General features: G+C 38.9%; 1 protein-coding gene across 6 annotated transcripts in view; it reads left to right on the forward strand.

Annotated features, from left to right (window-relative positions):
* The window catches only part of BRCC3 (BRCA1/BRCA2-containing complex subunit 3), a 62,947-nt gene that overhangs the window by 2,410 nt on the left and 47,748 nt on the right, over nt 1-12,789 (forward strand). For 4 of the 6 annotated variants that reach the window (XM_047847510.1, XM_047847506.1, XM_047847511.1 and 1 more), the window contains 4 exons: nt 2,992-3,111; nt 7,099-7,186; nt 10,142-10,230; nt 11,742-11,797. In XM_047847510.1, coding sequence (XP_047703466.1) covers nt 2,992-3,111; nt 7,099-7,186; nt 10,142-10,230; nt 11,742-11,797 — 353 coding nt within the window. The remainder of the gene's footprint in view (nt 1-2,991; nt 3,112-7,098; nt 7,187-10,141; nt 10,231-11,741; nt 11,798-12,789) is intronic. The other 2 variants (XM_047847507.1, XM_047847512.1) reach the window with 1 other exon arrangement.

Consider the following 12,789-nt stretch of genomic DNA (forward strand, 5'->3'; position numbering starts at 1 on the left):
GATTCTTCACAGACCTTGCTTATCAAATACCCTCTCTTCTGAGTCTTCAACCTTTTCCTGTCATCTGGCTTTTTACCCTTTGGATACGAATGTGCTTAAATTACTCTCATTTTCAGAAACAACAGAAAAATAACTTTTTAATCCCACATATTCCTGTAGTCACTACTCTTATATCCTTCTCTGAATAGTCAGACTTCTTAAAAGGGTAGACTATAATCATAATTATTTCTTTACTTTCTCCAGTCACACACACCAAGGTCTGGTTTCCAATTCTGTCTCGCCAGCCACCTCACCATTGCTACTATATCAGGTGATGACATCTTGAGGCTTATCTTCATCTTTCTCCATTGTAAATGGCAAGATTTCATTCCTTCTGATGACTGACTAATATTTCATTGTATACATGTACACACCACATGTTCTTTATCCACTTGTCAGTCAGTGGACATTTGGGCTCTTTCCATAATTTGGCTATTGTTGATAATGCTGCTGTAAACATCAGGGTGCATGTATCACTGGGGGAATTATTAAGTTAATAAATGGAAAGCATTTTTCCAAGTCCCAGACACATGGAAATATTGTGCCATTCTGATTGCTGTTGTTAATATCCAGTCCTAGCTTTCCATTTATTAACTTAATAATTCCCCCGGTGATACATGAACCCTACTGCTTATTTCAAGTTTAGGTCAACACAGGCATGTTAAATTAACATGTTCAAAACTGAACCTTCGTCTTCTTCAATCCCACTCCTCCAACATTTGTCATGCCACAGTAGTTCCTAAGCCTGGGGGCACCTTGGAATTACCCTGTAACCTTTACAAAATCCTGATGCCAACTTCCTTGGTCTGGGGGTGAGACATAGGCAGCAGGAGTTTGAAAAAACTCCCCAGGTGATTCTAATGTGCAGCCATGTTTGGAAACCTTGTTGCCATTCAGAACCGTAAATTGCCCTTATATTGTTTCCAATGCTTCATCCCAGCTATTTCTACCTTACTGGAGGTCCTTATTGCTTCCTTTCTTGAATATTTGCTAGCCTCTCCACAGTCTCCTTGCCAGATTTTCCCCAAGGAAGGCTGGGCAAGCCATATTTTGCTGGCCTTTGTTCTATATGAAGATAGAGGAGCAAAAGGAACTTTTGAGACTGAAAAGGTATAGAGGCCAGTCTAGCTAAGCTAGAATATCTTATTTCTTATGTGACTGTCACTGTAACAGGATTCCTCAAGCCCTTAAGCTACCTGTGGCTTTCAGGGACATCTATCAGACCTTAGTTGCCTTTATTTATGCTTATTTTGTTTTTCATCTGTTCCTGGGCTGGCTGGTCTTGCCATCCTGAACTTCATTTGCTCATTCCTCTAGGCACTGAAACCCTCTCAGCCTATAGAGACAGAAAAAAGTCACCCTGTGACTCAACTCCTACTAAAATACATTCCTAATCTTAATGGTGTAATTTTATTTTTCAAGAGTCCATGTCCTCATCTGGAATTCTGTGTCAATTTGTACTGGCCAAATAGATGTTAAGCTTCATGAGTTCAGTGACCTTATCTTTTTAGTAGATGTTGGCATGGCATATCTTTTTCCATCCTTTTATTTTTGGTCTTTTTGTGTACTGACATGTAAAGTGTGTTTCTTGGGGCGCTTGGGTGGCTCACTTGGTTAAGGGTCCAACTTCAGCTCAGGTTATCATCTCACAGTTTGTGGGTTCGAGCCCCATGTCAAGCTCTGTACTGACAGCTCAGAGCCCGGAGCCTGCTTCAGATTCTGCATCACCCTCTCTCTCTGCCCCCCCCCACCCCCACCCCCACCCCCCCCCCCGCTCATGCTCTGTCTCTCCCTCAAAGAATAAATAAACATTAAAATAAAGAACCTCCTTTCCGATTTCACTCTTATCCCTGCAACATCTGCAAGTGTCACACCCATCTTTTCCCATGAAACTCTTGAACCATTTCATTCTTCTGCTTTTCACTCCTCTGCTCCCTCTGCCCACACTGTTCCTTGCCTTTGTTTACGTCCTCCCCTGCTACATCAGCTTATCTTCCTTCCTTCCTTCATGATCCTTTCTAAACTTAGATCTGCTTTCTGTGTTCCACTGAGTTTCAACCTTGAAATTTTAGAGTTAAACTTGACAACTTCCTTTCCTCTGCCATCCATGGGCCAATAAGCTAACAAATCTTGTGGATTCTTCCTTCTTAATGAATCTCAAATCTGTTTCTTCCATATCTGCTATGTACTTAGCCCAGTATTTTATCATTATCCCACATTCAGACTCTTTGAAACAATATTCTTCTGGCTCATCTTGCAGATCATGGTATCTGAGGCCCTGTATAGTTTTACTCTAACTTTTCTTAGCCTTACTATCATTCCACCTCAAGTTCTCTGTTTAAACCAGTTGGCCAACTTGTCTCCCAAACATCTCACTCATATCCATTTGGCATCTAGAGAAGTTCTGTACACACCCACGCACACATATATGCATGCATGCACATACACACACACACACATGCACACACACGCACACTACACTCAGAGCAGTTGGGAAATTGTACACTTGTCAGCCTGTGAAGACTTTTTTCTAATCTAAGTGACTCCATTCCTCTGCTCTTGTATTGATTTACTACATTACTTCATTATAGTTTCTGGTATGATACTTGCTGCTTAACCAAATTGTTAGCATTTTGAACACTTGGATTGTCTGCACTCTGACTGTATCCTTTTCTGTGAGAGTAACTCACACATCGTTGTAAATCAAATGATTATTACTGGATCATTCATAAAGCTCTTCCTTCATTCAAATATTAGCCTTTATATTTTGTTTTGAAATGCATATATCAAGGTTGGATGTCTTTTATTTGACATATTCTCTTACTTATAAAAATTTGCAGTTTTCTAAATAGAATTTCTAACCTAATCGTGTAATTCAATGCAATTGTATAATTGCAGGGAAACATGTTACTGCAGAGACAGAAGTAAATATTTCTATGGATTTTCCTCCAGGTTGACACCGTCAGAATTGTTCACATTCATTCTGTCATCATCTTGCGACGTTCTGATAAGAGGAAGGATCGAGTGGAAATTTCTCCAGAGCAGCTGTCTGCAGCCTCAACAGAGGCAGAGATATCCTTACTGGTCATTAAGAAGCTTTCGTGCTTTTACAGGTGCTGGGACTTCCAGGCCAGGCTCCTCCGTCTCCTGCCTAAGGAGATTTCACAGGTTTTCTTCCTGGTGACTCTCTCCCAGTTCGCATATTTACCTGTGAGAGCAAATTGTTTGCTTCATCAGAATTTCTTTCCATTTTTCCTTTTGAGTGGCTTTTATTGGAAAAATTAGAAATTTCTAATGTTCATGCTCTTAAATGCCAGACGATCCCAGTGTCAAGTATTGTGACAGTGATCTCTGTGGGGCAGTTCCCTCCTCCTTCCTTTCATTCCCCCATTGCCCCTCTCCAGTCTGCTCTGCCCACCTCCCCTCACCCCAAGTTTTCCATGATTTAATTTCCAGGCCCTTGACTATCTTAGTCTCTATTCATTGGAGTTGAGGCTGCCTCTCAAAAAAAAAATGCATTGCTGAAAACTGAATGCAATATTCCATGCTAAATATAACCAAAAGTAATCAAATGGGAAATTTTCTTCCTATGATCAGGACTTCATATGTCCGCTATAGCAACTTAAATTTGCATCAATGGCTTTTAGTAATTCATTGGGGTTTTTTTTATTAAGTTTATGTTGTCAATTAAAAAGTAACTTTTAAAACTAGGTGGTTCATATGCATAGGATAAACTTTCAAAGGTACAAAAACGTGTGAAAAGTAAATATTTCTCTCCAATGTCTATGTCCCAGTACCCTCATGGTCTGTCCCTGGACATAACCAGGGTTATCAGGTTTTCATGTATCCTTACAGGTAAATTCTGAGCATACAGAAACATACATGAATATTTTCTTTTTTTAAAAAAAACTATTTAACACACACACATATATATAATTATATATAATAAATGTTATATATTATATATATTATATACTATCTATAAATGGTAACATAATGATATATCATATGTATATTATATATATATATGATAGCTCATGACATTGCATAACAGCATATCTAGACAATCATTTACATCACTATATAGAGATACCTCATTCCGTTGTGTGCAAATTGTAGCCCCGGGTGACTTTTCTGGCCTCACACACGTTTAGGCTCTCTGTAACCTGCTGGGCAGCACTGTAACCTTGCACACACTGCATTTCACAGACATGCACATGTACATGTATGATGGAGTCCTAGAGGGTTTCCCCTCTAGCAGTGTGCGAGAGTGCCTGTTTCCCTGAACCTTCACAAACACTGTGGGTTATCAGAGCTTTTTGTTTTTGTGCTGCCAGGGCACAGTACTTGTGTTAAGGAAATTAGCTCTTTGTGGTAAGGATACTGATTTTTCTCAGCTTATTCATGATGTATGTATATTTCTCCAATCAAATTGTTTTTGCCTTTTTATATAATCAGATGTATCAATCTCTTACATACGTTTTGCAATCTTTTTTTAAACTCTATTTTGAAATAATTATAGATTCGTGGTAGGTTGCAAAAATAGTATAGAAAGGTCTTTGTACCCTTCACCCAGTTTCCTCCAAATGCTACATCTTAAATCATTGATAATACAACATGGAAACCAGAAAACTGACATTGATACAATGGGTGTCATTCTATGCCATTTTGTCACGTGTGTAAATATATGTGACCACCACAGTAGTCAAAATGCCGACTTGTTCCATCACCATATAGATTTGTCTCATGCTCCCTGTGTATAAGTCATGCTCACCCCGTCAAGCTTTGGCTCCAACTCCTGTTCTCCATCTCCCAGAACACAAGTGTATAAAAGTGTTTATAATTGTGCTTATATATTATAAGTTTGAGATACACTCCCAAGATGGGGGGGGCGGTGACTGGATACACTGTTGCATGTTACTGCATGCATTGACATTACAATGTAATTACAATGTAATTGACATTACAATGACTCTCTGTTAAGAATTTACTAAACATCTTGTGTGCTCTTCACTGCTGTTGGAGGCGGAATTCCCTCAATGTGCAGTTGAAAAAAATGGGTTTAGAGAAGTTAAGTAACCTCTTTTTGCATCTAAAAATAAAAATATATATATTTAAAAAGTATTCTTTCTCAGATTTTTGTTGTATAGAAAGGATTATTTTGTTTTAACATAGTGATTTGCAGGAAAACAAATCAGCATTTTGTAAGATAGCAAAGCAGCAGCAGAAAGGGACAGTGTCTTATTTCTAAGTTGAGTTCTTGTATCAAATTAGAGCACCAGATAGAGTTATGGGAAATTTTTGTCTCTAGGACAAAGGAGGAAAATATTCTCTTGCAGTATATTTCTTGACACATGAGGAGACCAAAGTAGGGGTCTTTGTTCATTTGGTCTCTGAAACCACCCTAATTGCTATTGTTGATACTGGCAGGCTGCCAGAGACAAATCAAATGAGTTTTTAAAACCTTGTATTTCTTTTTCAAAAATGTGAGTATGATGGAGCTAGAGAGAGGATTGAAGATTTACTCACCTTGATAATATGAGTTCCAAAGATTTAGATAAGCTACTTTTCAGATAGCGCAGTGATAAGTATTTGAGTAATCAAACATTAGTAAGTTGGATTAAGAGGATGTAACTATTTACAGTAATGGAAGCCAAATAGAGTCTAGTTTTATTTATTTATTTATTTATTTATATCTTTAAGGTTTATTTATTTTTGGGAGAGATAGTGCATGCACGCAAATTTGGGAAGGGCACAGGGAGGGAGAGAGAGTTTCCCAAGCAGGTTCCACGCTGTCAGCAAGGTCATGACCTGAGCCAAAATCAAGAGTCGGAACTTAACCAACTGAGCCACCCAGGTGCTCCTTATTTATTTACTTTATTTATTTATTAAAAATTTTTTAATGTTTATTCATTTTTTGGGAGACAGAGACAGAGCACAAGCAGGGGAGGGGCAGAGACAGAGGGAGACACAGAATCCGAAGCAGGTTCCAGGTTCTGAGCTGTCAGCACAGAGCCCAATGCAGGGCTTGAACTCAGACTGCAAGATCATGACCTGAGCCGAAGTCGGATGCTCAACCGACTGAGCCACCCAGGCGCCCCTTTATGTACTTATTTTTTTTAACAATTTTTTAAAATGTTTATTTTTTTGAGAGAGAGCAAGAGACAGAGCTCGAGACGGGAATGGCAGAGAGAGAGGGAGTCACAGAATCTGAAGCAGGCTCCAGGCTCTGAGCTGTCAGCACAGAGCCCAATGCCGGGCTCGAACTCACAGACTGTGAGATCATGACCTGAGCCAAAGTCGGATGCTCAACCGACTGAGCCACCCAGGTGCCCCTTATGTACTTCTTTTTAAAGTAATCTGTACACTTGACTTGGGGCTTGAACTCACAACCCTGAGATCAAGAGTTGTGTGCTCTAGGGACTGAGCCAGCCAGGTGCCCCAAATTGATTCTATTTTTAAAATTTATTTATTTATTTTTGAGAGAGGGAGAGTGAGGGTGCAGGGGAGGGGCAAAGACAGGGAGAGAGAGAATCCCAAGCAGGCTCCATCCACGCTGTCAGTCCAGAGCCCAATGCAGGGCTTGAACTCACAAACTGTGAGACCATGACCTGAGCCAAAATCAAGAGTTGGATGCTTAACTGAACTACCTAGGTGCCCCAATTCTATTTTTTTTAAGTTTATTTATTTATTTTGAGTGAGAGCGCAGGAGGGGCCAAGAGAGAGGGATAGAGAGAATCCCAAGTAGGCTCCCCGCTGTTGGTGTAGAGCCCAACGCAGGGCTCAAACTCCCAAACCGTGAGGTGATGACCTGAGCCAAAATCAAGAGTCGGACAGTCAACCAATGGAGCCAGCCAGGTGCCCCCTGATTCTATTAAAAAAAAAAAAATACTTTTGGCTTTAAACGGGAGGTCTGGGAAATTCTGGGCATTGACCTTATTTCATTCTTTTATTGATACTAAATTGGACTAGGTTTATTTTAAACCTCAGAATGCTTTCTGAGCCCATAAGCATCACAAATTTTGTTCCCACAAGTTGAAAATACCTTGACAGACACACAGGTTGGCTGAACTAACAGGTCGCCCCATGAGAGTTGTGGGCTGGTATCATTCCCATCCTCATATAACTGTTTGGCCTTCACATGTTGGTAAGTATTATGGGCTTGCAATGTTTATTATCTTTAGCAATCAGTATCATCTTTCCTTCTCCATTACATGAACTACAGTTATTTTAAACCATACTTTATCCTTAAACAGCTGCCCTTGTCCATGACCCTCGGATCATAACGTGAGCCCAAATCAAGAGTCAGATGCTCAACTGACTGAGCCACCCAGGCACCCTGTCATATTGTTTTTAGTAGAGCTAAAATTTCAGTACTCCATTTTGACTGTATTCATGAAACCACAACTAACTAAAACCTGACAATTGGCTGATACTTCAAAAAGTTTAAATTGTAACTGAAAATTGCTGATTGCTGAATACCACTGTCCAGTACCCTCCCATTTGGAATACTCAAAGGTGTCAGGTGTGAAAGCTACAAAATTGAGGTTTAACACATATTCCATCCTAGCTGTTGGGGCTCTCAACCTACCTCCTCATCCCTCTAATCAGTGTAATGTAACAAAATTCTTATCTCTTTTTTTTACTGCTTTTCCTGAGTCATGGTGATTTTTGGTGTCTACCTGACTCTTTTTTTTAAGGTTTTATTTATTTATTTTGAGGTGGGAGGAAGGAGAGGCAGAGGGAGAGAGAGAGAGAGAGAGAGAGAGAGAGAGAGAGAGAGAAATATGAATCCCAAGCAGGCTCCACACTGTCAGATCAGAGCCTGACATGGGGCTCGAGCCCACAAACCATGAGATCATGACCTGAGCCAAAATCAAGAGCTGGACAGTGAACCGACTAAGCAACCCAGGTGCCCCAAAGGTTGTTTTCATAGCTATAAATGTAGTCCTGTAAAACCGTAATATCACTGAATAAATTCAGTGTTTGATTTTATCTAACTTCTACTCAAAAATAATTGCTATTTTCCTGCCACCCATTAACACTAAAATCAGATTTGCTTCTAATTTCTCCCATGGTAGTACCATCAGCCAGAAAGGAAGAAGTACCAACCATTAATGAAGGAAAGGTTAGAGAGTATATATTCCTGAACAATATTGTCACTATGGTAATAAGTTAGAATGGAAAATTTTCTGGTAAAAAAAGAAACTCTAAGAGCTTAGGAAAAAAACTATCAGTCTCTGAACTGGAACACCCATTCAGAGACTGATTGAGTTTTCCCCTCAGGGGCAACAGATCCAAGCTGTTAAACAAGAACCTAGGGAGGCATTTGCAATGTAGCAGTAAGAGCAGTAGGGCAAGTGACATCTTTACAAAAGGCAGTTAGGAAAACAAGGGTATTGCAGAATGTAATTGAACAAAAGAATCAGCTAAATAGTGAAAATGACTAAGGAACCAAATGAAAAGAATTTAACACAAAGTAAATTTGGAGACTAGAGCATTGAGATCTTATCTTGAAAATAATATCTAACTGGGTAAGAAAAAGGAATAAATAACAAAATGGAATAAAGTCTATGCTCAACGTTGCTTTTAAGAGTGTTAATTTTCTTTCTAAACTGCAGATGGGAAGGTCAGAGAGTTATCACACCAGGAGAGTTGGGAACAGCAGCTTTGGATTCTGTTAGGGGGCAGGTCTGTTAGACTCTCATTTCAGTCACTAGTTGAGAGACTAGTTAAGAGATCTTCCCTGTGCCACACTTTCGTCACTACAGAAAAGGTGAACATGTTATCAGAGTAGTATATGAAATCATGTATAAGTCATTCTGTCCCATGCTCAGCACAATAACAAAGATACCAAAGCATTTATCCATAGAACTCAACATGGAGAGAGCATGAGTAAATATTTAAAGTTGAATGGCAGACACCATTGGAAGGATTAACAAGAACATTGAGGTCACAAAACTATAGGTAAAATTAAAGAAAAAAATCATCTCCCAACTAAACTGGTGTTCACAATGACTAGATTGTTGTGTAATTCCAGAGCCTAAGGAATTGTGTAGATACAAAGATGTATAGGTCATCTCCAAATGGTTGTTCAAGAATTAAGTCAAGCAGGTGTCCTGTGTTAGCAAGTCCTGGAAAAAAATGAGTGATGATTTAAAGTATGTATAGTAAGTATGTTTAGTGGGAAAAATATTCCAAGCTACATTCAAGAATGACAAGTGAGAAGGAGTGAAATGAAAATATTTTTTCGTTAAGAGGTAGAGAGAGGGAGGTGACAATGTGTGTGTGTGTGTATGAAGAATTTTAATGTGTTTTATGATAAGGTAGTATAATTAAAGTTCCAGTAGGTTAGAATGGTTATTACATTAATGATTATTCAACAAATTTATAGGATACCTGAATGGAACAATATAGTGACAGTTTCTGCTGGTTTGGGCCTTATGATTTTGTGGGGAAAAAACAGTTAAAGTACTAAAGGGGAAACAAAGAGTAACAACAATAAAGAAGAAATATAGAACATTTGTACCAGCAAAGTTTTAAAAATGTTTATTTATTTTGAGAGAGAGAGCAGGAAAGGGGCAGAGAGAGAGTCCTAAGCAGGCTCTGAGCTATCAGCGCACAGCCTGACGTGGGGCTCAATCTCACAAACCATGAGATTATGAACTGAGCCAAAGTTGGACAGTTAACCGACTGAGCCACCCAGATGCCCCAATACCTAATGTTTTGTATCCTTCATAAGAATTATGCCTGTAAGAATTTCCTCCAGAATAGTTCTACACTTCCATTCTTTATTGTCAAGTCTAATACATTCACTTCCCTAGAAGATGTCCATCAAAAGGATTATTGCAGGAGACTTTGCCTTTTTCCGGGGCTTTTCTTTCTCTCTGAGTCCCCTGGAAGAGATTATCAACTTTTAGGGGGCTAATTGAAGAGTCATTAATCTAATTTCTCTTATTTAATTGCAAACTTCCTAGAGTACTCTTCACTCACCTAGTAAAGTGTTCTGAATCTTGAGAGGACTGTGTGCTACCATTATCTTTAAATCTTCATATTTGTGAGATACAGCTTATTGACAGCAGATTTTTATGTTTATTCGCAGATGTTCGCACACAAGCTATGTACCAGATGATGGATCAAGGCTTTGTAGGACTTATTTTTTCCTGCTTCATAGAAGATAAAAACACAAAGGTATTGTGTGTGTGTGTGTGTGTGTGTGTGTGTGCAAGTGTGTGTGTAAAAACACACACACACACAGAATAGAGAAAAATCTTTTTGCAATTTCAATAGGGTGGCCAGGGAAGGTTTCAATGAGAAGGGTCATTGAGTCAGGACCTGAAGAAAGTGAGGGAGCAAGTCTTGTGGATTTCTTGGGGGAAGAGCGTTCCAGGCAGAGGAAATAGCCAGTGCAAAGACCCTGAGGTGAGTGCGGCATGTTCAGGGGACATCAAGGAAGTCAGTGTGGCTGCAGCAGAGTGAGGAAGACCGTGACCATATGTTCCAGTTTGCCTCTGTCAGTCCCAGTTTTACCCCACGATCCCAGTCTCCTATTTAGTTCACACCTTTCCTTCTTGGAAGTGTCCTGGTTTGGATAGTGACTCATTTGGTCATTCTGCAATGAAGTCTGAAAGATAACGGGGCCAGATCTTAAGAGGCCTTTGATTTCACTCTGATTTGGGAAGCCACTAGGGGGTGACTTTATGTTGTAATGGGATCTCTCTGGCTACTGTGTTGATAGTTGACTGGACGGTGGGTGCGGGCGGTGCACGGGGAGGGAGGGAGTGGAATCCATGATGTCCATGAGACCAGGTAGGAAGATGCTGTAGTAGTCTAGGCAAGAGGTGATGGAGGTTTGCCCATGGGGTAGGAGTGGAGGTAATGAGAAAGAGCCAGATTCTGCAAACATTTCCATGGCTAGTAATAGTAACAAATGTTGCCATTTATCACCTATTGTATGGTGCCTGCTTATTAGGTGTTTTACATAAACATGCTCTAACCTTGACAATAGGTCTGTGAGGACTATTATTATGTGTATGGATGAGCCAAGCTCAGAGAAGCTCAGTCAGTGGCTAGTCTTGCTAGTCTGTCTAGAGTGTTTCTTTTTGAATTTTAGATTTGTAGGCTTGACCATGTGTCAGTTCAAACAAAAAGAAAATTACTATTTAATATTGTAGGAATGAATTTTGCCAAGACTATCAAATGTGTTGTGTCCTTTAGTATATAATTACATTGTCAGAATCTGTATTAATAATGAATATTCTTCATAAAATCACTCTTTTCCAGAAACATTAAAGTAACTTGAACTTTATACTTCATATGAAATGACTTTGGCTTTGTCATCATAAATTTATTTGTTGAATATAAATAGTTGAATAAGTTTGTCAGCTTCCAACAAAGCAGTTTGAGTGCTCTAGTTTTCCGTTTCTTGGTTCTCATGTTTATAAGTAGTTCTCTGCTGTCACATGAATGCATGTTCATGTTCATGTTGACTGAGTACATGATCCTGTATAGAAATTGATCGATGGCATATTCCATCTTTGGAAAGCCGTTTAACGCTCCTCTTCTGAGGGTCTGTAGATACTGCTCATGTAAGGATAGGAGTTTTAGGTTTGAATCTACTAAATTGCTATACCTGTTTCAATATTAATCCTTTTCTGTGTGATCTTTCTGTTTCTTTCTCTTCCTTTTTCTTTTGTTTTTAGACTGGCCGGGTACTCTACACTTGCTTTCAATCCATACAGGCCCAAAAGAGCTCAGAGTAAGTATGACAAACATGTATGTATGTATTGGTGGGTTCATTTTCATTCCAGGGAATTGATTGTTTAGTTTAATTTTATTTCTCTCACTAATAAGACACTAATAATTCTATAAATCTACTTATACCCTTTAACATCTCTGTGAGGTGTTAGAATCTCTTTAGCATCTTGGATTTTAGGGATCTAGAATGCTAGGATCATATAAAAAGTCTGTTCATTGCAATTACATCATGAGAGCCCTGTCCCACTTTTCCTTTCCTGAAGTTATTCGAAAATGAGTTACTACTTTTCCTTCCTCTTGTAAATTGTAAAACAAAGACTGAGTATGCAAACTATTATAGATTTCTTGTCTTTGCTGTGCCATAAACTTGCTTCCAGAATTACAGTATTTTATTTAAATGCTTGCATAGGTTAGTTCCTCATTTCAATTCAATTCAGCCTGAATTAGCAAATCTTAATACAATATGTACTATATGCCAAGGACCATGGTACAGACTGAGGATGCAGAGATGATAGCCAAGTTCATCATCTAATTGGGAGACAGAAGTAGACAGTCTTACATTTTTTTCTTATATTTGTCAATGTGTCGTTATAGCATTGTTTGAAAGAGCAAAGAATTGGAAAAAGTAGATGTAAGTACGGAACCAAGGAAATAAATTATGATGCATCTAAATAATGGAATAATAAGCCATTAACAAATATGAGGAAGGTCAGGAGTAATACAGAAATATCTGCAATATACATTGTTAAATAAAAAAGATAAGGTACAAGAATAGCATGGAGAGCCTGCCACTATTTGTGTAAGGGTATGGGAGAGGAGTATATATACACCAGCGCACTTGCTTGTAAATATATCAGATATCTGGAAGGAAACATGTCAGTCACCTCAGCAAAGAGGAAGTGGGAATGAAGGAGACTTCATTGGACCCTTCAGTTAGCATACAGAAGTGTTACTTAGTCAAGAAAATTTAATTACAATTTTTTTATCAAAGTA

The sequence above is a fragment of the Prionailurus viverrinus genome, unplaced genomic scaffold, assembly GCF_022837055.1.
Source record: "Prionailurus viverrinus isolate Anna unplaced genomic scaffold, UM_Priviv_1.0 scaffold_49, whole genome shotgun sequence".
In the NCBI taxonomy this organism is placed as follows: Eukaryota; Metazoa; Chordata; class Mammalia; order Carnivora; family Felidae; genus Prionailurus; species Prionailurus viverrinus.